This window comes from Rana temporaria, chromosome 5 (genome assembly GCF_905171775.1).
Source record: "Rana temporaria chromosome 5, aRanTem1.1, whole genome shotgun sequence".
Classification (NCBI taxonomy): Eukaryota; Metazoa; Chordata; class Amphibia; order Anura; family Ranidae; genus Rana; species Rana temporaria.
In genome coordinates this window covers 344,410,390-344,436,330 of record NC_053493.1, presented here as the reverse complement: position 1 = coordinate 344,436,330, position 25,941 = coordinate 344,410,390, and the positions used below count along the sequence as shown (strand labels likewise).

Here is a 25,941-nt window from a genome sequence, read left to right as displayed (position 1 = left end):
TGTCAGGAAAACTGCGGTGAGAGCTTTGGTTGGGAATTCCGACCGTGTGTATGCTCCACCGCAGTATTTCCCATAGGGAAACTGCCAGAAAAAGACCGCCTGAAATCTTATGAGGAAAAAAAGAGAACATGTTCTAATTTTTCCTGCCGCGATTCCCGGCGGTTTTCTCGACGGGAAAACTGATCGTGTGTACGAGGCATGAGGCGATAAAACTGAAGTTGCTACATGGCAAGTCATAAGGATATCTTAATTATTGATAATCTATACGACTGTAAAATGATGAGACAAAATAACATTCAGATTTTAATTGAAAACACAACATTTCACAATCAAAATAAAAAAAGAAAAAAAGGTGACATTTTTATAATGAAAATGACACAATGCATGTTGATACTTATCAGAAAAGACAATTTAGTCCCACATATTAAACAACTAGCTTTAGGTGATACCTAATTTACTCTAGCATCACTGCACCCTGTAGCTGCTAATGGATATCTGTTTTTTAGCAATATAGAATTAAATGAAACATACATAAAAACAATGGCGCAATTTTCTCTTCTTACTTTTGTTAAAATAGAGAAATAAATTACATAAATAAATTAGCATTACATTTACGTTATGTATACTACTTCATTATTTACAACATTGTAAATACCAGTTCTGGCACACAATTGAAAAAATATACAGAATAAAAAAAATTAACAAATGCTTTGGCAATACAGGTTTTCAATAATTCAGAACTCGAAAATCCAAGTTTACCTGTGTTGTTAATTAACTGAAAAGATTTGCTTGCATGAGGATGCATTCACATCCAAGTGGTCCCTGTCAGTATAATCCAGCCAGCTACTACAAGGAAACCACAGCAAACATAGAATAAACATGCAAATCAAACAGGTCTGTTCATATCTCTGTGCTGCAGTGAGCCAACGGAAATGCAGGTTGTATATAATTGACTGCGTCAGCAGGCCTTTAGCCTGCATATAAAGCACCACCTTATGGTTAATAATATCTCTTGGGGAACCCCTAGAGAAACCTCTCCTCCTGAGTTATTATGGATAATAAGGAAAATACAACAGTAGGAGTGAGAACACCTCAGGTTACACAAAAACACCCAAAAGGTACATGGGAACAGAGCCAGAAAATGTGGCAAAGAAATCCATTGGGTAAGTATGCCATTGTTATTTAACTACTTAAACCAGAGCTAGAAAGGCAATTAGTATATTCTGAAAATCACCTATTCCAGTCCATCTATTTCTTTCATGATGGGTTTCCTTCTACCTTATCTAGGCATGTTTCTATTGGCAGCACAGTCTAGGTTTAGAAGTGCTGCCTTACATCATGGCTGCCTTCTTCCTCTTGTGCCATTTTATTCGAAGGACCTACCAACTCTTTCCCAAAATTGTAATTAAGGCAATACAATAATTTGTATGACATTACATTATAAAAAGACTAACTACAAGTCCATGAAGTCCCTCAATGTCCTGTTCACAGCCAAACGTTCCCTCTGTTTTTCCCATAATGCCATTTTCAATTCTGTCATATTGGAAGCCTGCTGTTACTTCACACATCTAGCTATCCCTCATTTTATTTATTCATTGTGATGGAGTTGGCAAAGTCAGCAAAAGGTCACATTAACTCCTGCAATATCTCTAACCTACATGTCTGAAGTCTTCTGGGATACATGATGTGGATATCCCAGGAGCATGTGGGTGGCTGAAGCTACGTCACTCTGGTCTAGGCTGGGAGAGGGGGAACAGAAGGGGAAAATTTAAATATGAGGTATTTAGGAAATAGAAAAATTGTCTTTAATATAAGGGTGAATGCACAGTAATAAAGTTGACAAACTGACAAAAGGTCAGCTTCAAGGTCCAGGCTAGTAAGGTACTACCAATAATATAGATACGAAGGTCTGAACTTTATAACAGTGGACAAAATACTTTCCAGGCAACAAGCGTTTAGCTGAATTCAATTGTGGTGTGTGAATTCACATTGTGCTGCATGTTAACATGCATTTCTTTAGGGCAGCTCATTAATTTGAATGGCTGCCAAAGCCACCAAAAGGAACTCATGTGTATGAATTTTATATTGTTGCACTAAGGAAGACTTTCAGACTAAAAAATAAATATAATGTTTACAATATGGACTTTCACTTTGCACTGCCTTTTGCTCAAAATTTGAATACTGGGATAAAAAATCATCAGATTTACATTTATAGGTAAAGTGAAACTACAATAATTTATTGGACAAAGCTATCTTTAAGCACCTACAACAAAAGAAAAAAATATATAAAAACAAAAAACAGTCCTGATATGAAAAGTCTTCTATTCACAGTGTTACAGAAAATATTTCCCTGATGAATGGCCTGATTGGAGAACAAACATTTGTCACATTGTTCTGGGTCCATCATTTTAAAAATGAATGTTGTTTAAAAATGTGAATTCACAAAAAATGTATTTGATTTGAAAGGTTCACCTTTCACTTTCTGGATGTTCCTACAAACTGTTGTATTTGTAACATTAGGCCATTCATTTTCTCCATCCAGTACTCTGTGTTGTCTTGTAATGGAGTAGAATGATCTTCCATGCGTTGTGTGCGACATGATTTGTCTAAAGAATCTTTCAACATTAACTCTTCAGATTTCCCATTTACTGTTCCCTTTTGGGAGAGAATCTGAAGCTGCGTATGAGATCCTGTGGTTAGAGGTGGCACAATGTTTTGGCTACAGGATACAGCATTTAGAGTCTGTTTTTGAAGGCAATCTCTCTGTTCTTGTATAACTTTTAGATGAGCGAAAAGATTAGAGAGAGTCTGATTGCAGGTTTCTAAATGACGTTCATACTGTTGACATCTCAGTTTCCCATCTTCCAACTGCTGCTGCAAACATCCATTTTCTTGGCCTAATTCATTTAGCTGGGTAAGAGGAAAGAGAATGATTATCTGGTTCACCTTAACATTTCATTGGATATAGAACACTTGTTTTAATATTGTAGGCTTGAAACAAGAAAACAGTTTGTCCTTCTAATACCATATCAATTTAACATCTGCAGTCCCGAACTGAGCACTATCCTCAAACAATCATAAATCAAGGCAAGTAACCATAAAGTTACAAATAAAAAAATAAATCTTTATTATAGTGTTATAGAATAATCAATTGAATGGTATTTGTAACAGTGAAAAAGGACCATGAGTATAGAATTGCTAATCATGAGTATAAAACGGTGTTGCCATTTTCATACATTGGAAAATAATATATAATTCTAAGTGCATTATTTCCTTCTCATTATATCTCAATTTTAAAAAGACAAAGTCCATGTTTTGCAAAAAAATAAATGCATATATACAGTACAGACCAAAAGTTTGGACACACCTTCTCATTCAAAGAGTTTTCTTTATTTTCATGACTATGAAAATTGTAGATTCACACTGAAGGCATCAAAACTATGAATTAACACATGTGGAATTATACATAACAAAAAAGTGTGAAACAACTGAAAATATATTTCATATTCTAGGTTCTTCAAAGTAGCCACCTTTTACTTTGATTACTGCTTGGCACACTCTTGGCATTCTCTTGGTGAGCTTCAAGAGGTAGTCACCTGGCGCAGCACCCCATCAACTCTCCTTCTTGGTCAAATAGCCCTTACACAGCCTGGAGGTGTGTTTGGGGTCATTGTCCTGTTGAAAAAGAAATGATGGTCCAACTAAACGCAAACCGGATGGAATAGCATGCCGCTGCAAGATGCTGTGGTAGCCATGCTGGTTCAGTATGCCTTCAATTTTGAATAAATTCCCAACAGTGTCACCAGAAAAGCACCCCCACACCATCACACCTCCTCCTCCATGCTTCATGGTGGGAACCAGGCATGTAGAGTCCATCCGTTCACCTTTTCTGCGTCGCACAAAGACACGGGGGGTTGGAACCAAAGATCTCAAGTTTGGACTCATCAGACCAAAGCACAGATTTCCACTGGTCTAATGTCCATTCCTTGTGTTCTTTAGCCCAAACAAGTCTCAAACAAGTCTCTTCTGCTTGTTGCCTTTCTTTAGCAGTGGTTTCCTAGCAGATATTCCACCATGAAGGCCTCCTCTTAACAGTCTCCTCTTAACAGTTCTAGAGATGTGTCTGCTGCAAAAGGTGGCTACTTTGAAGAACCTAGAATATGAAATATATTTTCAGTTGTTTCACACTTTTTTGTTATGTATAATTCCCCATGTGTTGATTCATAGTTTTGATGCCTTCGGTGTGAATCTACAATTTTCATAGTCATGAAAATAAAGAAAACTCTTTGAATAAGAAGGTGTGTCCAAACTTTTCCTAGGAAATCGCACTCAGACCATGAAACTTGGAGGTTTTACATCAGAAACACGGACCGTCCCGCAAGGATCGCCCCTCTCACCCGTACTCTTCAACATCTACATCCGCCCGCTCCTCAAAATCATCAGCAAACAGGACCTGGGCTACCACTCCTATGCTGACGACACGCAGCTTTACCTTCGAATCACCAACAAAAAAGAACAATTTCATGAACTTGGAAAATGCCTCACACTGATCGACAATTGGATGACTGAAAGCTCCCTCAAACTCAACGGATCCAAAACAGAACTACTCACCCTTCACGCAAATAGGAAATCCATTTCTAGGACCACATGGACACCACCCACCATCCTCGGACAAACCATTGCGCCAAGCAACAAAGTCAAAAGTCTCGGAGTCATCTTTGACTCAGACATGACGATGGATGCACAAATAGGATCAGTTGTCAGCGGTTCTCATCATCTGCTCCGCATGCTACGTAGACTCATCCCCTTCATCCCGGAAGAGGACAGAGCTGTAGTGGTTGGAACTATCATCAACTCACGACTTGACTACGCAAATTCCCTCTATTTAGGACTACCGAAATATCAGATGTCACGTCTACAAGTCGTCCAGAACACGGCAGCCAGACTGGTAACTGGTAAAAAGCCGTGGGAATCAGTCTCCCCGGTCTTGAGGTCCCTCCACTGGCTGCCCGTACAGGACAGGGTGACATTCAAGACACTCTGCCTCACCCACAAATGTATACAGGGGAACGCTCCCCAATACTTAAGCGAGAAAATAAAACCCTACGTCACCAAGCGCATGCTCCGGTCAACCAACCAAAACCTTCTCCAAATTCCTAAATCCCACTACAAATCGAAGGGAGAACGCAGATTTTCGGTCCAAGGACCTCGGCTCTGGAATGCTCTACCCACTACCATCCGCTTGGAGGAAAACCATCGGGCCTCTAGGAAAAAACTAAAGACCCACCTCTTCTGAAGGACCGGTACGACTCTGGATGTCAAGCGCCTTGAGGCGATTAAGTTCGCATTTGTTGCGCTATATACAGTAGGTGAACCCGATTTTGTGTCAATCTCGCTCTCTTTCTCAGCGAGATTGAGCACCTACGAGCCCCATCGCGGGAGCCAGCGCCGAGCTGGCTTGCCGCGATGGATACAGAGCCGTCATAGAAGCGACGGGAGATCCGACTTGGATTCCCGCCAATTCTACACGTGTACGGCGTTTGTTATGAATCCTGAAGGGGAAGTCCCCGCCGGATTTTAAATAAAAATCCGGCATGGGTCCCCCCTCAGGAGCATACCGGGCCCTTAGGTCTGTTATGGGTTGTAAGGAGAGCCCCCCCTACGCCGGAAAAAACGGCGTAGGGGGTCCCCCTACAATCCATACCAGACCCGTATCCAAAGCACGCTACCCGGCCAGCCAGGAAGGGAGTGGGGACGAGCGAGCGCCCCCCCCCTCCTGAGCCGTACCAGGCTGCATGCCCTCAACATGGGGGGGTTGGGTGCTCTGGGGCAGGGGGGCGCACTGCGGCCCCCCCCACCTCAGAGCACCCTGTCCCCATGTTGATGAGGACAGGGCCCCTTCCCGACAACCCTGGCCGTTGGTTGTCGGGGTATGCGGGCGGGAGGCTTATCGGAATCTGGGAGCCCCCTTTAATAAGGGGGCCCCCAGATACCGGCCCCCCCACCCTAAGTGAATGAGTATGGGGTACATCGTACCCCTACCCATTCACCTGCAAGAAAAGTGGTAAAAACACAAATAAACCACACAGTGTATTAAAATATTTTATTTTTCTGCTCCGGAGGCCGCCCCCTGTCTTCTTTATTAGCTCTTTTACCAGGGGGGCTTCTTCTTTGACGTCTTCGGGTGGGTGGGGGCCGCCGTCTGGTTCTCTTCCACCGCCGGGGGGGGGTGGCTTTTAAAAAAGCCCCCACCCCCCCGGCGGGTTTCCTCCGGCGTCTTCGGCGGGGCTCTTCTTCTTCCGCTATCCCGACGGGTCTTCTCAACTCTCCGGGGTTCTCCTTCTGTCTTCGCCGCTCTCCGTTGTTGACTCGGCGCACCCCGGTTCTTCGTCTCGCTGTCCGGTGTCTTCTTCCGTGATGTACGTCTTCTCCTTCCGTGCTGTGATGAGTTCTTCTTCCGTGCTGTGACGTCATGTTCTTCACTTCTCTCCTTCTCCCGATGTTGCCACGCCGGTCCTCCTCGCTGAAATGACGGATGCGCGCCTTGCATCGGACCTATATAGGCCTCACAGTCCCATCATGCTCTGTACCTACCCATGTGATACCTACCACGTGGTAGGTATCACATGGGTAGGTACAGAGCATGATGGGACTGTGAGGCCTATAAAGGTCCGATGCAAGGCGCGCATCCGTCATTTCAGCGAGGAGGACCGGCGTGGCAACATCGGGAGAAGGAGAGAAGTGAAGAACATGACGTCACAGCACGGAAGAAGAACTCATCACAGCACGGAAGGAGAAGACGTACATCACGGAAGAAGACACCGGACAGCGAGACGAAGAACCGGGGTGCGCCGAGTCAACAACGGAGAGCGGCGAAGACAGAAGGAGAACCCCGGAGAGTTGAGAAGACCCGTCGGGATAGCGGAAGAAGAAGAGCCCCGCCGAAGACGCCGGAGGAAACCCGCCGGGGGGGTGGGGGCTTTTTTAAAAGCCACCCCCCCCCGGCGGTGGAAGAGAACCAGACGGCGGCCCCCACCCACCCGAAGACGTCAAAGAAGAAGCCCCCCCTGGTAAAAGAGCTAATAAAGAAGACAGGGGGCGGCCTCCGGAGCAGAAAAATAAAATATTTTAATACACTGTGTGGTTTATTTGTGTTTTTACCACTTTTCTTGCAGGTGAATGGGTAGGGGTACGATGTACCCCATACTCATTCACTTAGGGTGGGGGGCCGGTATCTGGGGGCCCCCTTATTAAAGGGGGCTCCCAGATTCCGATAAGCCTCCCGCCCGCATACCCCGACAACCAACGGCCAGGGTTGTCGGGAAGGGGCCCTGTCCTCATCAACATGGGGACAGGGTGCTCTGAGGTGGGGGGGGCCGCAGTGCGCCCCCCTGCCCCAGAGCACCCAACCCCCCCATGTTGAGGGCATGCAGCCTGGTACGGCTCAGGAGGGGGGGGGCGCTCGCTCGTCCCCACTCCCTTCCTGGCTGGCCGGGTAGCGTGCTTTGGATACGGGTCTGGTATGGATTGTAGGGGGACCCCCTACGCCGTTTTTTTCGGCGTAGGGGGGCTCTCCTTACAACCCATAACAGACCTAAGGGCCCGGTATGCTCCTGAGGGGGGAACCCATGCCGGATTTTTATTTAAAATCCGGCGGGGACTTCCCCCTCAGGATTCATAACAAACGCCGCACACGTGTAGAATTGGCGGGAATCCAAGTCGGATCTCCCGTCGCTTCTATGACGCGCTTGCTGGGATGTGCTGTCACTATTCCAGTGAGTGTGAGATGTCGGCGAGATCTCGGCACCCTGTCCCCGAGTATCAGCGCGACGCTGTCGTGCTAAAAGCACAATATCACAAACACCTACTGTAAGTCACTCACTCACTCTTTTGGTCTGTACTGTATTTGTAGAAAAAAAAGTGCATTTATTTATTATTATTATTATTTTTTGGCAAATGAGCCTGCAAAGCATTCCAACTGTGATCAGTGGCTCCTGGGTGCAATATCATGCTTCAGCAGACTCTTCTTCCAACTTCTTGTCTGTACTGAGGTACAGACTTTCCTCCGAAGAGCTTGAGGAAATGTCAATGGGCTTTGTGTGCGGTTGTCACTGCACTTGTGCTCCATTAAGAAATACAAGGCCCTCTGCTAGGGCCATAGTTTATTCATTTACAGATCTCTGTGAATGAATCATGCGACTGTGCAGAAGGAAGAAGAATCCAGAATACTGTCAGAGGGGGATCCATTTTGGTGGTGGGAGGGATCTGATTGGCACCATATTACCCCCTAAATATGGGTGTAACATGACCTCAAGGTGTTCACAGCGTCTCCCCGCAGGAATGTAGTCTCAAGGGAGGGGGGGAGCATGCTGACTGACCCCCAGCCAGAACGGCTCAGATGATGGGGGCAAGCTTACTGAGGAGGAACAGGAAGTGAGAAATTCAGACAAAGAAAAAAAACATTTAGAAGGGAAATCGAAGGAAAAGGGTAAGTGAACCAACAATGCAATGGCTTAAAAGGAAAATTTTAGTTTTGGCTTAATTTTAGAAAATAAAAAACTAACCTTTACAACCCCTTTAAGGTTTACAGTGTTTACCGTGTTAATCTGCAGGGTGAAGGCTTTTATTTTTGGCAGTGGAGCTTTTAGCCTTCATGTGATCACTGCGTTGAAATAGTAATCACAAGGTTGGGAACTACTCTAATTGGTTCTAAATTGTCAGTGGCGAGCCCAGCTGTCATTGACACATACAGGGGGTTATTTACTAAAGGAAAATCCACTTTGCACTACAAGTGCACTTAAAAGTGCAGTAGCTCTAGATCTGAGGGGAAGCTCTGCTGATTTTATCATCCAATCATGTGCAAGCTAAAATGCTGTTTTTTATTTTCCTTGCATGTCCTCCTCGGATCTACAGCGACTGCACTTCCAAGTGCACTTGTAGTGTTCCTTTCATAAATAACCCCCCACAGTGTCAGTAGCTGGTTCTCACAGGGTTGATATTCATTAATATCCATGGCATGGGACATTTTGTCACTTAACATATACAAACATATTGCAGGTGTCACAGGGTTAATCTGTGTATACTTGAAGAGTACAGCTGAACAAAACATTAGTATGACACTTTAACATATGCTCGGCACAGGTCATTGTGCTAATTAATGTTAAAGGATAAGTTCACCTTTGATAAAATAAAAATAAAATGCACGTCTGTTTGCAAGTAAAAAAATGTGCATGTATTAATTTTTTTACACTGGAGCCTGTAACGCATTACATCCTTAATCAGCAGATCACGAGTGCAATGCCAGGATTCAGCACATGGTCTGCTCATACCTTTGATACAGGCAGGCAGTTACTGAATTGCAGGAGAAATTAATGAACTATGAGAACGCTCACTGGCACCCAACTCAGCAGTCGGTCTTGTAGTTCATTCATTCGCAGAACTCCGTGAATAAATGATGTGACTATGTGGGTGGAGCCCCATATGGCCCTGCTGTTTTTAAAATGTGACAGTGGATGCGGGGAGAAGATTGTTCTGCCCGCTGTCACATGGAGTGGGGATTGGTGGGATAGAAGGCAGGAGCAGAAACATGTTACATGTTCCACCCTAAATACGAGTGGAACATTTAACATGTTTAAAAAAGTGAACTTAGCCTTTATTAAACTAAATGCTGGGATGGGGTAAACCTGTGTGTACTCAAGCAGCACAGACTCTATAATCTACTAAAGCAAGTACATCACAAGAAAACATTAACACACCCCTTCCCTTTCTTAAATCAAGACATATAAAAACTTTAGCAATAATTTTACTTATTGCTCCCGTTCCTTATCAGACAATTTCTCCTTCTTGTATATAGCACACTCTACTAGCCATGTTGAGCATTTTCTGTCTACCATACCAACCATTTTCTCTGGAATATAAAAAGCTTCCTTTGCCACAAAAAAATAACCTGTTATCTGAAACAGTAAAAGCAGCACTTGAGGGGCTAATGATTATTATTTATTTCCCGCTCGACATAAGACTTATAACTGCTGCAGTTAGGTCAGTCAGGGTCACAGAGATGGCGAGGGTCTGGGTTAGGGAGACGGCCTGCATACCCGTCTCTCCAGCTCTACATTATTTACACTGGACAAACGTACAGAATATGCATGAGATCTTCTGGCAGCAAAAACGTTATACTAGTGGACATACACTAGTTACTTACCAATTCTAATGAAACAAATGTTCTATTTTATTATAGAAAATAGGTTTTCCACTTTGCGTTTTCAAAGCTATGGGCATATTAAAAAGAACCTGTGGCCAAGCCTTGGCCTTTCCATGACTAACAGGCTCCCATTAGTTTACCTAAGCTCCTAACTTCAAACATGGTACACTATGCTGAAGTAGAAGAGTGCCTATACATACAGGTAGATGCCTATTTTACAGAGTTTGTAAACTAACACTACAAATATGTATGCCATACAGCTTGTATTTGCCTGTTAACTTGCTAAATATTACATGAGATCCTGTCAACTGCATGCCTTCAGTGACCCTGGTGGAAACTGAAATCAGGACCTTGGCACTGTAAGCCCTGGTTCACACTGGTGCGAGTTGACATTCGATTTTCAAATCGTGTGGCATTTGCCGGCAATGTCACCGTCCTAATCGGTGCAACGCCACATCTGCGGCGTTGCACCGATTTCAAAAAGTAGTTTCTGTACTACTTTTTATGATTTCCATTGACATCTGTGCAGAAACCTGCACAGATGTCTCTGTAATCGTGGCTAAAATTGGGACTGACAAGTGCGAGTGAAGCCGTGCGAGTTCAGCTGAACTTGCACGGCTTCACTCCCGCAGCCTAGTGTGAACCTGGGCTAAAGCAAGTTTGTTAAACTAGCCAGTATGCTTCTCGGTACAGGTTTATATAATTTACTATTAAAAGAGTAGTCTATATGTGCTGTGTGTTTTGGCTTTATTTAAATATATGAATACATTTATACCCATAAGTACTTATACAATATTAGCATACAATAAAAAATGTAATTCAACTTTATAAGAGATTTATTCTATACACTATAGAGAAATATTTTACAGACAAATGAACTCAGATATTGCCTGCCTTTGCTGTATGATTTGATAATGTTAGGGTTTTTAAAATGGTTGTAATAATCATAGGGAGAAGTAAAGATTAGTCATTAGCTATAACTGAAATGCTGTATTTAGCAATTTGAGTGTTAATTAAAAGATCATTCCCTGGTTTTAAAATGATAAAATACAAGTCATCGAAATTTGTCTGTGGAATAATGGACAATAATGTGTAGTTCATAAAGCTTTCTAGGTATTTGACATGATTAGTGTGCTAGATTTTAATACTTTCCCTTCCCTTTTCAGAAACTTTAAAATAGTCATAATTGGAATCAAGTTTAGTGTCACTTATCTTTATGTAGAATTAAAACAAAATCTATTCATCTTTACAAGACAATTTTCACTTCCATTTATCACTTTCCAATGGCCATTCTGGTTGAGGCATGACTGTAAATTCACACATTAATAGCTCACACTTTATACATAGTTCCAGGGAAGCTCTCCTTCCTGGTACAGTAAAAAAAAAAAAAAAAACTATACCGGTATTTATTTGTATTTTTACTGTTTTCTTTCAAAAGAATCTCTAGTCGAACTGTTAAAATGAATGCACAGAATGCTTAGTTTAACCACTTAAGGACCGAGCCTTTTTCTGAGATTTGTTGTTTACAAGTTAAAAACATTTTTTTTTGCTAGAAAATTACTTAGAACCCCCAAACATTATATATTTTTTTCTAACACGCTAGAGAATAAAAAAATCGATTGTTGCAATACTTTATGTCACACCGTATTTGCACAGCAGTCTTACAAGCACACTTTTTTTGGAAAAAAACACACTTTTTTGAGTTAAAAAATAAGACAATAGTAAAGTTAGCCCAATTTTTCATAGGCGATGTTTAAAAAATTCTACAGGTTGCATGTTTTCAAATGCGGGCGCTGCTCACGTATGCTTTCGCTTCTGCGCACGAGCTTGGCGGGACGGGGAGCGTTTAATTTTTTTTTTATTTTACCTTTTTTTTTTTTACACCATTCTTTCAAAAAAAAAATTGTGTCACTTTTATTCCCATTACAAGGAATGTAAGCATCCCTTGTAATAGAAAAAAAGTATGACATATCCTCTTAAATATGAGATCCAGGGTAAAAAAGACCTCAGATTTCATATTTACACTAAAATGCAATAACAAAATTGGCCCTTTAAGAGCTATGAGTGGAAGTGACTTTTTGACGTCATTTCCGTCCTGCTATGGTATGAAGACGAGTGGGGGCCAGCTTCCCCTCACCCGTCTCCATACCCAGCCTGCAAGAGGACACGATCGCCTCCGCCGCTGCCCACTGCTCCTGTAAGCGCACGGGAGAGCAGCAGGAGGGGGGCCCCTCTCCCGCCGACGATAAAAGTGATCTTGCAGTGAATCCGCACAGAGACCACTATTATCGGAAACCAGACCGCCGGCTGAAGGGGAGAATACCTGGGTTATGGCAGATATCTCTCTTCAAACAGCTAACGTACTGTATATCGGTGTGCAGCGTTTCGGAAGTGGTTAATTAGTATTTTCAGTAAAAAACACATTTTGGCCAGATAAAATGAATACTGCATATAAATACTTAAATTTAAAATCCACTCTCTCAGTCAACTTTGACTATTCTTAATATTTGTGCTGCTAGCATTAGTAAATACATAGCAAAGTATATCATATTTAGTTGTTTTAACCTTGTTTTTTTTTACATTTCTTCAGTTACTTCCTCGTTTCCATGGCTAGGCAAATGATGTCATACATCCCAGGAGTCAGGAGGGGAGGAGCCGAGAAGGGGCCTTCTCCGCTAGGCACATCCCCTTGCTTTAATGCCTGAGCTAGGGGCAGATGGATCAGAGTAAGTAAATTCTACATGAATGATCTGCTCTTATTCAGAATGACTGCGGGCAGAAATGTTAGGGGGGTGTTTTTCAAAGTGATTTCTCAACAAAATAAAACATTGAAACATGGATAGATGGGTGAGTTTGCTTTGAATATTAAAAATAAATTAAATAGTTCGGTTTGTGGTGCTCAAAAGTGTAGTTCTGCTTTAACACATACTATTTCGAACAAGTAGAGCTCTAAGAACCTTTATATATGTTTACCAGTTTAATCTTAAATAACTAAAGTCAAAGGTCCAGATTCACAGAGCAAGTACGCCGGCGTATCTACTGATACACCGGCGTACATTCAAATTTGCCGCGTCGTATGTTTAGTTTGAATCCTCAAACCAAGATACGACGGCTTCTGGCTTCGATCTGACAAGCGTACGGCTTCGTACGCCTTCGGATCGTAGGTGCAATACTTCGGCGCCCGCTGGGTGGAGTTCGCTTCATTTTCCGCGTCAGGTATGATAATTAGATTTTTCCGTCGATCCACGAAGGTACGCGCAGCCGTCGCATTCTCTTACGTCGTCGCTAGTCGGCTTTTCCCAGGGTATAGTTAAAGCTGCTATTTTGTGGCGTATAGATAGTTTTGCAATGTTAAAGTATGGCCGTCGTTCCCGCGTCGAATTTATTTTTTTATTTTTTGCGTAAGTCGTCCGTGAATAGGAAAGGACGTAACTCACGTTGGCGCGGGGACGCGCTTCATTTAAATGAATCACGCCCCCTACCCGCCCATACACTACGCCGCCGTAACTTACAGCGCAAAATCTTCCTGGATTCGACTTAGAGCCAGGTAAGATACGGCGGCGTAGCGTATCTCTGATACGCTGCGCCTGGGCAATTCTATGTGAATCTGGCCCCAAGTGTTTTCTTTTTTTTTTTTTATTGATTGGAGATGGAGTAGAAAACCCATTAGGTTTTTATTGTGGTCTGTGTCGCCGTTAGGGAGGTTCATCCTCTCTATTTGTCCTGTTTACCATTATTATGGAAAGTAAAAGAAAATCCCAAATTTTTAGTTATCCCCAGAAAAGTAATAGAAGGGAAATATTCCAATGGGGACACTAGTTCTGGTGACCTGGGGGTCCTCTCTTCCTGTTTTAGCTGCGGCACAGGAGATGAAGGGAAATCTCTCCAATGGGACACAGATGGCAAAAAAAATCTAAAAATCTGATAGAGGTTATAATCTTCCCTTACTCTATACAAAATGGAAAAAAAGTTTTGCCTTTAGTTCTACTTTAACCTCCCTGGAGGTTATCCCAGATGTGGCTCGGGTGAATCTCCATTACCAAAAGCGGTAACCCCCAAGCCACACTTAGGATTGCAACGGAGTATCCTCAGAAAGTTACTTACCTTGTCTCTAGGATTCTGCGATGTCTTTCTGCTGTGTCCGGGGGCTGTGTCCTCCACTTGATTCATCACTGTGCCAGGCTCCGTTCCCCAGGAGCGGCATGATGCACAGGACGTAGCCTGGCAGCAAATTCAGAAAGTGCAAAAAACAAAACACATACAGTACACTGTAATCTTACAGATTACATTACTGTATCAAATTATTTCACCTCCCCTTTGTCTCTAATGCTTTGTCCAGTGCCTTGTATGCAGTTTTATTTATATATACTGATCTTTCTGCCTGGAAACATGAGAATGTCCATGGCAACCAGAAAGCTTCCCTTTACTTCAAAAGCGGTTTTAGACCAGATAGATAACAGCGATTGTAAATTAGAATCACTTGAAGAATTGAGCGATAGTGATTTGTGGGGAAATTCTTCATCAAACACTGAAAGTAATGACAGCGACAATTCTGCAACTGAGCAAATTTCTGTGTTTTTAATTTGATTACATTATTGAATAAATATTATTATTATTTGTTATAATTATTTATAGTTATTCATTATATTATAATTTATGATTTTGTGTTTCAAACTTACAGTATCATACCCAGGAGGTCTACTAGACTCTTGTTTAGACAGATTTTATTTAGTTATTTCTCATGCTGTGACACGATAATTTTTCGGCATTAAAAAAACATTGTTTTAAAAAATGTCATTTAAAATGACCGTGTGTGGGCTTCACATGCTGCATTTTTTAACGACGTTTTAAACTATGTCGTTTTTCGGGTTGTAAAAAATGATCGTGTGTGGGCTAAAACAACGTTAAAAACCTGCACATGCTCAGAAGCAAGTTATGAGACGGGAGCGCTTGTTCTGGTAAAACTACCGTTCATAATGGAGTAAGCACATTCATCATGCTGTAACAGACAGAAAAGCGTGAATTGTCTTTTACTAACACAGAATCAGCTAAAGCAGCCCCAAGGGTGGCGTCATCCGCATGGAACTTCCCCTTTATAGTGCCGTCGTGTTGTATGTCACCGCGCTTTGCTAGAGCATTTTTTTAAAACAATGGTGTGTGGGCAACGTCGTTTTAATGATGAAGTTGGAAAAACGTAGTTTTTTCTACATGCCGAAAAACGTTGTTTTTTTTCTTGCCGAAAAATTATCATGTGTACGCAGCATAAGCATTACAGGCCTTTAATACAAAATGCCAAATTTCCATGTGAAACAATGTGGCACTTTGAGACGCAAAAATCTGACGTAATCATACCACCTGTGAGGTTAAAGAGCACTAAGTCAGGCCATACACTGAACTTTTTTTTTTTTTTTTAAACAATGGATTGAAGGAAAAAAAAATATCCAATTGTCCCATCCACACACTAGATGTGCATGGGGAAATCATTCCCGCTGTGCTATTGTATTTTGGCAGCAGGGATCCTTCCCCCGCCATCACAATACAATGATCGGTGTTGCTGGCACTGATTATTTAGGAAAAAACCTGACAGGCTGGCTGTACTAAAGTTGTTTCCAAGGATTTTATTAGGTTTTTATAGTGAAGGTTGTACTAAAGTTGACGAATAGATTGACTTGTGTAAAACCAGCCTGCCCATACTTGAATCGATAATTGTCGGGTTCCTGCTAAACCGGCTGAACTGCGATCCATGTATGGCCAGCTTTAGACTCAAACCCCTTATCCTTATTATCTTTGTCTGCATGAGACAAGTTACATGTTGGTGTAGTACACCTATCCAACACCAGATAAGGCTAAGGCTTATCTCTAAGGCCAGAAGAACAGAGATTGCCAAGGCACTATTACTAGGCATATTCACAATTAAGAGTTTTGGGACATTTTGCTGTAAATTGATTGGATTCAATAGGAAAGGTTCAATTAAAGTGGCTTTTGAGGGTTCAGTAAGCTTTTAATAGCTCTTGAGGTTTAAACCAAAAAAGTAAAAAAAAATGTTTTATTATCTTTTTTTTAATAATATGAATGTAATGTCTTCTTTAATTACTTGACCTCCCCAAAGTTTTTACCCCTTCAGGACCTGGGCATTTTTTGAAACATTGTACCCAAATGCAATTTAGATTATTTTTTTGAACACAAATGGAGCTTTCTTTTGGTAGTATTTGATCACCACTGGATTTTTATAAACAAAAAATTACAGAACATTTTTCAAAAAAACTATATTTTCTACTCTCTGTTTTAAAAAAAGTGGGCTAACTTTACTGGTTTTTCTTTTTTTTTTTTATTCATTAAAGTAATTTTTTACAAAAAAAATGGAATTGGACAGACTGCTGAGCTTATACATTGTGACATAAAATATTGCAACAACCACCATTTTATTCTCTAGGGTCTCTACAAAACAAAATATATTTAATGTTTGGGGGTTCTAAGTAATTTCCTAGCAAAATATTTTAACTTGAAAACAATAAATGTCAGAAAAATGTTTAGTGTTTAAACTTTCCTAATTTAGATACAGAAGTAAATTCCTTTTATGTAAAAGACAAATTGTTACAATGTTTAGACTTTTTTTTTTTTTTTTTTAATTTTTTTTTTTAATTTCAATGCTTTTTTTATTGTTTGTGTATAAAAAAATACAAAAAAAGTGTAAACAATGTTTAGACTTAACATTCCACTGATAAAGAATGTTGTCATAATTGACAGACTGCCCGGATTTTTTCTTCCTTTCTTTTGATGACTGAGAGCAGAGAGAATTCTCTGCATACAAAAGATCGGGAAATACTTTGTCAAGATCCCACCTGGGAAAAAAATCACAATAACTATTCTTGATGATTAATCGTGCAGCTCTACTATAATGGTTTATATATTTTCAATATTTTTTCACGCCATTAACCTTAACCCCCCCTGGCGGTATTCCCGAATCTGGCTTGGGGTAAGATTTCTTTACCAAAAGTGGTATCCCCGAGCCAGACTCAGGCTCGCCTCGCAGCAGCCAAAGAAAAAGTTACTTACCTTGTCCCTGGATCCTGCGATGCCTCCCCGCTGTGTGAGCGAGCGGCGTCCTCGCTCGATTCACACAGTGTCCCTGTGTGCCGCCGATCTCCGTTCCCTGCGACGTGACGACGCACAGGGGTGGAGAACGGCGCCAAATTCAAAAAGTAAATAAACTCATTACATTCAGAATACTATAATCTGATAGAATACAGTACTGTATGTAAAAAATACACACCTTTGTTGTCCCTAGTGGTCTGCCTAGTGTTCTGCGTGTACTTTTATAAAATAAAAACTGTTCTTTTTGCCTGCAAACTGTCGATTGTCCATAGCAACCAAAAGTGTCCCTTTATGTCAAAACTGGTTTTAGAGCAGCTAGAAAACAGCGTTAATAAATTATAATCACTTGCAGAATTGAGCGATAGTGATTTGTGGGGAAATTCATCATCAAACACTGAAAGTAATGACAGCGACAATTCTGCAACTGAGCAAATTTCAGTGTTTTTGATTTGATTACATTATTGAATCATTTTTATTATAATTACATTATTATTTGTTATAATTATTTATGGTTATTATATTATAATTTATGATTTTGTTTTTCAAACTTTATCATACCCGGGATGTCTACTAGACTCTTGTTTGGACAGATTTAAGGGAGTTATTCCTAGGGATTACAGGCCTACAATTTAAAATGCCAAATTTCCATGCAAAATAATGGTACCGCTTTCAGCACCTAAAATCTGAAATAATCATACCGCCAGGGAGGTTAACCAATTATTATACAGGCTTTATAAAGCACCAACAGTTCAAGACAAGAATGTTAGGAGGGCCCTGCTCACGAGAGCCACTTTTGATTCTTCTATAACCACTAAAGTGGACATTACCGATAAGCACCAACCACTACCAGCCTGTGGGTTATTAGTGGTCCCAAGTGGTTTCTATTCCCCTGTTCATGTAACTGCCTCGGTTCTTTACTTCCAACCTGGAGTCAGAAATGTAATTACACTGCACTTACTGTATGATAACTGGCATCCCCTGCACTACCTTAGATATAAGAAGAAATCACAATTCTGCTGATCTAAAGAACACACTTATGTCTTTTTTAGAAGGCCAACACAAGAGATATGATAGATGTGGTTTTCTTAGAAACGTAACTTGGTAGACGTGTTTACAGTAAAAGTTATAACAGACACTTGGCACTTATCTTAATAAAAAATAAAGTGCATTTGCCCCTTTTTAATGCTGGAATTGCAATTTAAGTAAATGTGGCTGCAGTAAGATCAGCCACTTCATATACACTCTATCACAATGCTGTGTGGTCATTGCTACAGCTCCTTAGATAATGATCTATATTATCTTGTAAAGCTTTAAACAGCAATTACCACCTCATTAGTGAGCTGCAGGCAACATCAGGAAAGCTGCAATTCCATTTCTATTTGAAAAATAATAAAATGCTGCATAAATCCTGATAGCCACACATCTGAAATCTCTCTTAAGATTCAACAGCAAAGATTGACAAGTGCTGTAGAAAACAGAGTGCCTTCCTGAGCTGTGGGCTTTCAGATGTTCAGTCCTATTGTTGCTTACATTAAGCCTCTAATGATCACATAAACTGTTTTATGTCTAAAAACAATAATGTGTGCTATTAAGTACCGCAAGGCTGGTCTGCAAGCAGCTGGGGTAATTATAGCTTGCCATCAATGAGACAGTAAATATCAGCGACCTTCTTTTTTGCTATCGTTGAGCATGCCGATTATGCAGGGACAATTTAGTTTGCAGTGGCATGGCCATTTTCCAACTATTAGCAGGAAATGAAATGAGATATTTCATTATTATTTAGTATGAAAATTCAGTGGAGAAGTTTCTGAAAATTACCTCTGAATTTATACTTGAGTTACTACACTCATTATTTCAAACATCTTGGTCTGAATCAATATCAGTAATGATTCATTCTTTTGATTAAGAAGTGACTCCATCTGTAGATGTCAGATAATTACCAAGATGACCCATAATGAGAACATTTCACAACTCTCTGACTTAACTTTTTTATTCCCTCAACAGCATAATGACTTCCTGAAAGAGCTTTTTATAGTGTGCCTATGCTCCTGGGGTTTCTTTTCATGATCAGCCACTATCAATGTGACTTGCGCATTTTTTGTTCCTTTCCTTGAAAAAAAAAATAAAAAAAATAAAACTACCTTATGTACAAAAAAAAAACAATTTGTGTACTGCCAAAGATAAAATGGCATCATTAGGTGTACTATCTAAGTCTTGAAATTTACTTATGGATGTTATAAACCAAAATATGTGTATTAAAACGAGACAGCATGCAATTTTAAATTATGACACAGAACATGCTTTGTTATTCAGTTAAGGACTCAAAGGGGAATTAATTTCTGTTTTATTATATCAAATATTGAAATAAGAAATGTAAGATATTCTTTTGATCTATACACTGGAGGATATGGAATTTAAAAAGTTTGTGAAGAGAAATCTAAACTTTTGCTGACAGGTTAGCATAAACCATGAAATTTATTGCTGCTGCAGTGTACAGAGGGCGCTTTGTAGCTGTCAGATGTGTTACTGTATCTCGGCATAGTAGTGCACTGTTTTAGGTGAATAATGACAGTGTACGGAGCTAGATTTCTACCTTTTTTTACACCAAATGACTTGCAGTTCAAATCATTTGTTTCTCATCTATACACTACTTGGCATACTTATGGGGTTATTTAACAAGGCAATGCAAAGAGCACATATCATGTGCGAAGTGCAGAAAACCACAGAAGCTAGATATATTTTTTATTAGAACAATTAAAGATGATTTCTGATGGCTGGTTTTGGATGGCTACAACCTGAACTCTGCCTCTGTTAAATGCACCCGTATGTGCCTATTAAATTGGTGATTCCCTGTCATTGTGGAACTTGACTACAGCAAGGAATTTGTGGATGTGTATTTTCAAACAGGTAGCTTTATGCCAATTCAAAAATGGGTGAGTTTTTGGTGACAAAAAAAGTGGAAGGGTTTTCACAAAGTTCATGTGACCGATTTGGAGGACATGGGATGTTGCTAGAATTAAAAAATGTTGCTAATTGAAAAAAAATAAATAAATATGGAGTTGTTTTGCAGACTTTGCACACTTCCAAGTATAGGAATGCCCAAGCCCCTGCAGCATCTTGTGTCATTTTTCACCCACATATTTGTCACTACAGCAAATACAAGCTGGTGGTAGAAATCACAGCGTATGGCAGAGGAGCAGGTTGTCGACAGTTTGACGTATGAGTAGAACACCGAGGGCCAGATTCTCGTCCAGCGGCGTATCTTTGCGGCGGCGTAACGTATCCGATTTACGCTACGCCTCCGCAACTTAGACGGGCAAGTGCTGTATTCTTTAAGCACTTGCTCCGTATGTTGCGGCGGCGTAGCGTAAATCGGCCGGCGTAAGCCCGCCTAATTCAAATTTGGAACAGGGGGGCGTGTTTTATGTAAATGTTCTGTGACCCGACGTGATTGACGTTTTTCACGAACGGCGCATGTGCCGTCCGTGGAAATCTCCCAGTGTGCATTGCTCCTAATACGCCGCAAGGACATATTGGTTTTGACGTGAACGTAAATTACGTCCAGCCCCAGTCACAGACGAGTTATGCAAACGACGTAACATTTTCAAATTTTGTCGCGGGAACGACGGCCATACTTAACATTGGTACGCCGCACTTACGCCACCATATAGCAGAGGTAACTATACGCCGGGAAAAGCCTAACGTAAACGGCGTAACTTTACTGCGTCGACCGGGCGTACATTCGTAAATTCGCGGTTTCTAGCGGATTTACATATTTTGACACGTAAATCAGCGTACACACCCCTAGCGGCCAGCGTAAATATGCAGTTACGATCTGACGGCGTAAGAGACTTACACCTGTCAGATCTAACAGATATCTATGCGTAGATGATTCTAAGAATCAGGCGCATAGATACGACGGAACAACGCAGAGATACGACGGTGTATCTGGAGATACACCGTCGTATCTCCACTGAGAATCTGGGCCCTAGTGGAGCAACAAAACTTGGATGTTTGAAGATACAGACACCTGGAAAGGCAAGTACAGTCTAGGTTTCTTTTATAAGCGGCTCTGTGTCAATTTAAGCAATGATTTCACCAGCACCAATAGATACACTTATGTTTTTTTTTTTTTTTTTTTAATTAGCCTATTGAAAATTAACTCTAATACCAAATCACTTTTCCTTTTTTTTCTTATATTATTTTATCACATGTATTAGCAAAATACCAAATGAATTGTGTTGGATGGAGACAAAGTAAATCTTACCTTCTGGTTTAAAAAATGAATTGATTTTATGTTGGTTTGTAATTTAGAATGCATCTCTTCAGTTGCAGCTAGATTATTTTCCAGAAGACTTGTATGCTCCAGCCTAATAAAAAATTAAAAGGCAAATTTAGTTTAGAATATTCTGAAACTTTGACAGAAACAATAATATACAGCAAGTGGACAATAGACAAATTAACAAATAAATATTTTTAAGCAAAGTTATTTCATAGGAAGCTCAATAGGTCAATCACTGAAGGAACAATCCCATAGAAGGTAATAATGGAACTTTTTCTTACCAGAGAAATAAAACTAATCTAAGGGTGCATTTTGTGCTATTGACACATGGCTGCATTCCACAGTACAAGTCTGTGAGAATATGTGTTACATACTTTAGTATACATAGGCAATTAATTAGGTCCCAAATGAAAACATTACACTAGGTCTCAGAAGGATCTAGCATAATGTTCCCCAGCCAGCATGTCAGAATATCAGATTGGAAGTGTCAGAACAAGAAATTACTTTTTTGTTAAAAAAAAATATATATAAAAAAAATGTTTGCAATCGTCCACTAAATGTTGCTGCCTGTATGAAGAAAATTATAATTTGTTTTTACCTCTGACCTCATTGAGAAGATTGCCATGCCAAACTCTTCAGCACAGTTTGGTTCTGACAGTTTAGGAAGGGTGTCAGAAGAATTCCCTATTTACTGGAAACATTTGATACCTTCCATACTCATACAGAGCAGACGAGCATCAAGAGGAAAAAAGTGCTAGGCTTGACACTTTATCAGTGACAAAAGCTCTTCAAATGGTTCAAAAAATGTATATGTTCTTATAGTTTGAGCTAGAGCTTATAATTAATTAACATAATCCAATCTTGCATCATTTAAGTGCACCAGATAAATTGATTCAGGTAGTCAGAATAAAGAGGTAGCTTTTCGAGGACCATGTGGGCCACTACATTTATCCTACAACACCAAGAAAAGAAAGCCCTATGTAGGCAGAAATCTACTTGCCTTATCTTTCATAGGGCTGTGAACTCATTCTACAGCCTTATGTAACAGCTCTGGGGCAAACAAGAGGCACCTAAAACTGCGATATTTGGCAAGGGAGTTAGTAACATGCTAACACATACCTAGAAATGTCAGGTATACAGCAGCGCATGATTCTATGTCATCTCTCTACCTTCAGCCTTCTCAGACTATGAAGAAGAAACAACGCTATCAAAATAACAGACAGAATAATGAGACACAAAGTCAAGCCAGGAATTAGATTAATCCAGGAAGTAGTATAATGTTTTTACTAGCCTTTAGCATGGCATGGGTGTGTAAAACACACAGAACGATTGTAACGAATTACAAATTTATTGTCAGAAAAAATAGTATCCATATATATTTCAAATGCAAATTTAGAAGTTTGTCTGGAATTCTACTTTAAAATTAGTCATCTCCCATCTTTTAAGATCAAATTTATGTATGTTCAGTCAGTAAACTGCAACCAAACTTTAAGGGCCGTTTCAATGGAATTTTGCTCACTTCAAGCCGGGTTTGAATTCCTATACAAGTCTATAGTAATGCAAACTTGCTTTAAAGGGGTTGTAAAGGTAAAATATGTTTTTCCTAAATAACTTCCTTTACCTTAGTGCAGTCCTCCTTCACTTACCTCATCCTTCGATTTGGCGTTTAAATGTCCTTTTTTCTTCTGAAAACTCTCACTTCCTATTCTTCGGTCTGTAACTCCACACAGTAATGTGAGGCTTTCTCCCTGGTGTGGAGTGTCGTGCCTTCCCCCTCCCTTGGACAACAGGAGAGTCAGGACGCCCACTAACACACAGCTCCTTTCTGTATCTGCAACATAGAGAGCATCCTGACTCTCCTGTTGTCCAAGGGAGGGGGCGAGCACGACACTCCACACCAGGGAGAAAGCCTCACATTACTGTGTGAATTTACAGACAGAAGAACAGGGAGTGAGGATTTCTCAGAAGAAATAAGGACATTTAAAAGCAAAATCGAAGGATGAGGTAAGTGAAGGAGGACTGCACTAAGGTAAAAAAAGCTATTTAGGAAAACATTTGTTTACCTTTACAACCCCTTTAAGCAGGTCAAATGCAGGTCAAAAGGAGGTCATCTGCACCTGTCATGGAATTCTGAATGATATCAGCGTCTTAAACTGATGCCATTGTTTTCATGAGCTGCCACTGTTATTAAAAGGCCCTATAATGCACATTGACACATCAAAAAATGGATGACCCACATCAACCCCTCTCACAGATGTGACGTAGCATATTTTAAAATAATGGCTGACCTGGGTACATGTGTTGATATTCAATAAAACAAATGTACACTTGTTTTAATTCTTTGTGCTTTCCATATAATGCTTGTATGTAGAACTGAAGCCTCTTGTTTTTTGATTCAATGTAATTCCTTTACTTAGATGTGTCTTGTCCAGGCACCAGCAGAATGGTGTCCAACAGTCAAACATGACTACACCAATTAGAGCAGCAATTGTAGAAGTTACAATCCAATCTCAACCTTTTTCTTAGTTTTGGGTACAGTGGGAAAGATTACATCTCCTGTCAGCTTTTTATTAAAAAAGGAAAATGTTGCGCTGTACAGTACTTCAATCTGTACATGTAAAAACATGTCAAACCTCAAATTAGTGAATTTAACAAAATAAATATATCAAATCTATTCAGGATGTCAATTCATGGTTGCAAAATCAAATGTGCATGATGATGTGAAGAAAAAAAAAAAGTTTAGCAAAGTTCTGAAAGTGATAGTCCACACGTGCATATACAATTCCTTATAAATCCAAGTGATCCCCAATCAAGTGAGTGAGTGAGTGAGAAACTTATATAGCGCAACACATGCGAACTGAATCGCCTCTGGGCGCTTGGTATCCATTACCTGGGCCCTCAGAAGAGATGGGTCTTGATCTTTCTCCTGAAGGCCAGGTGGTTTACCTCCAATCGGATGCTGGTTGGTAGAGCGTTCCATAGTCTGGGTCCTTGGACCGCAAATCTTCGTTCTCCTTTGGACTTGTATCTGGCTTTGGGTATCTGGAGTAGATTTTGGTTGGTGGATCGCAGAATGCGATTGGTGTTGTGAGCTTTTAGTTTCTCACATAGATATTGGGGGCATTTCCCAGAATACACTCATGCGTTAGACAGAGAGCTTTGAAAGTGATTCTGTCTTTTACGGGCAACCAATGAAGGGATCTCAACGAAGGTGAGATTGATTCCCATGTTTTTTTCCCAGTCATAAGTCTAGCGGCTGCATTTTGAACGACTTGCAGACGAGTGATTTGGTATTTTGGGAGTCCAAGATAGAGGGCATTTGCATAGTCAAGTCTGGAGTTGATAAGTGTCCCCACCACGACTGCTATGTCTTTTTTTGGGATAAAGGGAGTGAGTCTGCATAGAAGGCGCAGCAGATGGTGCGATCCGCTAACTACTGACCCTATTTGTGCATCCATTGTCATGTAGGTGTCGAAGATGACTCCAAGGCTTTTGACTTTGGTTCTGGGGGTGATGGATTGACCCAGAATGGGCGGGGGCGTCCATGTTGTTGCGGGATGAATCTTCCGATTGGCCTGAAACAGGAGAAGTTCTGTTTTTGAGCCATTGAGTTTAAGGTAACTCTTTGTCATCCACTTTTCTATCAAAGAAAGGCATTTCTCTAGTCCAAGATAATGAACCTTTTTGTTGCAGATGCGAAAATACAGTTGTGTGTCATCTGCATAAGAGTGGTAAAGTAACTTCTGGTTGCTGATGATTTCAATAAGCAGGCGGAGATAGATATTGAAAAGAACAGGCGACAGAGGGGATCCCTGGGGGACTCCGCATGACACTGTGCGTTTTTCAGAAGTGAAAGTGCCCAATTTCACTATTTGCGATCGGTTTTCCAAGAAGGAGGAGAACCACGATAAATCACATTCCGCAACTCCGGCTACTTCGACTAGCCGTGTCAGCAATAATTCGTGGTCTACCGTATCAAAAGCTGTGCTTAGGTCCAGCAGTACTAGAAGACGAGATTCTCCTTTGTCTGTGGCCTCTAGAATATCATCCCATATTTTGATCAGTGCGGTTTCTGTCCCGTGACCCGGACGGAAACCAAACTGGAATGGGTCAAGTAATTTATGGGTGTCTAAGTGATGGTGTAGCTGTTGTACAACTTCTTTCTTCATTACCTTGGAGAAGACATTCAGGCCTGTTAAGGGGCGACGGTGGTTAGGGTCTTTGGGGTCGAGGGTGTTTTTTTTTAGAATTGGTTTGATTATACCTTGTTTCAGCAAGGGTGGCACCACGCCCTCCTTGAATGATTGGTTTATGAGCTGCATGATAGCTGGAGCCAAAATATCGGCACATTCTTTCAGCAGTT

General features: G+C 40.8%; 1 protein-coding gene across 1 annotated transcript in view; it reads right to left on the bottom strand.

The window, feature by feature from the left end:
- Nucleotides 1-290: 290 nt before the first annotated feature.
- LOC120941176 (polyamine-modulated factor 1-binding protein 1-like) overlaps nt 291-25,941 on the bottom strand; it is a 512,202-nt gene continuing 486,551 nt past the window's right edge. The window contains exons 25-26 of the mRNA XM_040354465.1: nt 21,564-21,666; nt 291-2,910 (exon numbers count right to left, since the gene is read on the bottom strand). Coding sequence (XP_040210399.1) covers nt 2,476-2,910; nt 21,564-21,666 — 538 coding nt within the window. The 3' untranslated portion in view covers nt 291-2,475. The remainder of the gene's footprint in view (nt 2,911-21,563; nt 21,667-25,941) is intronic.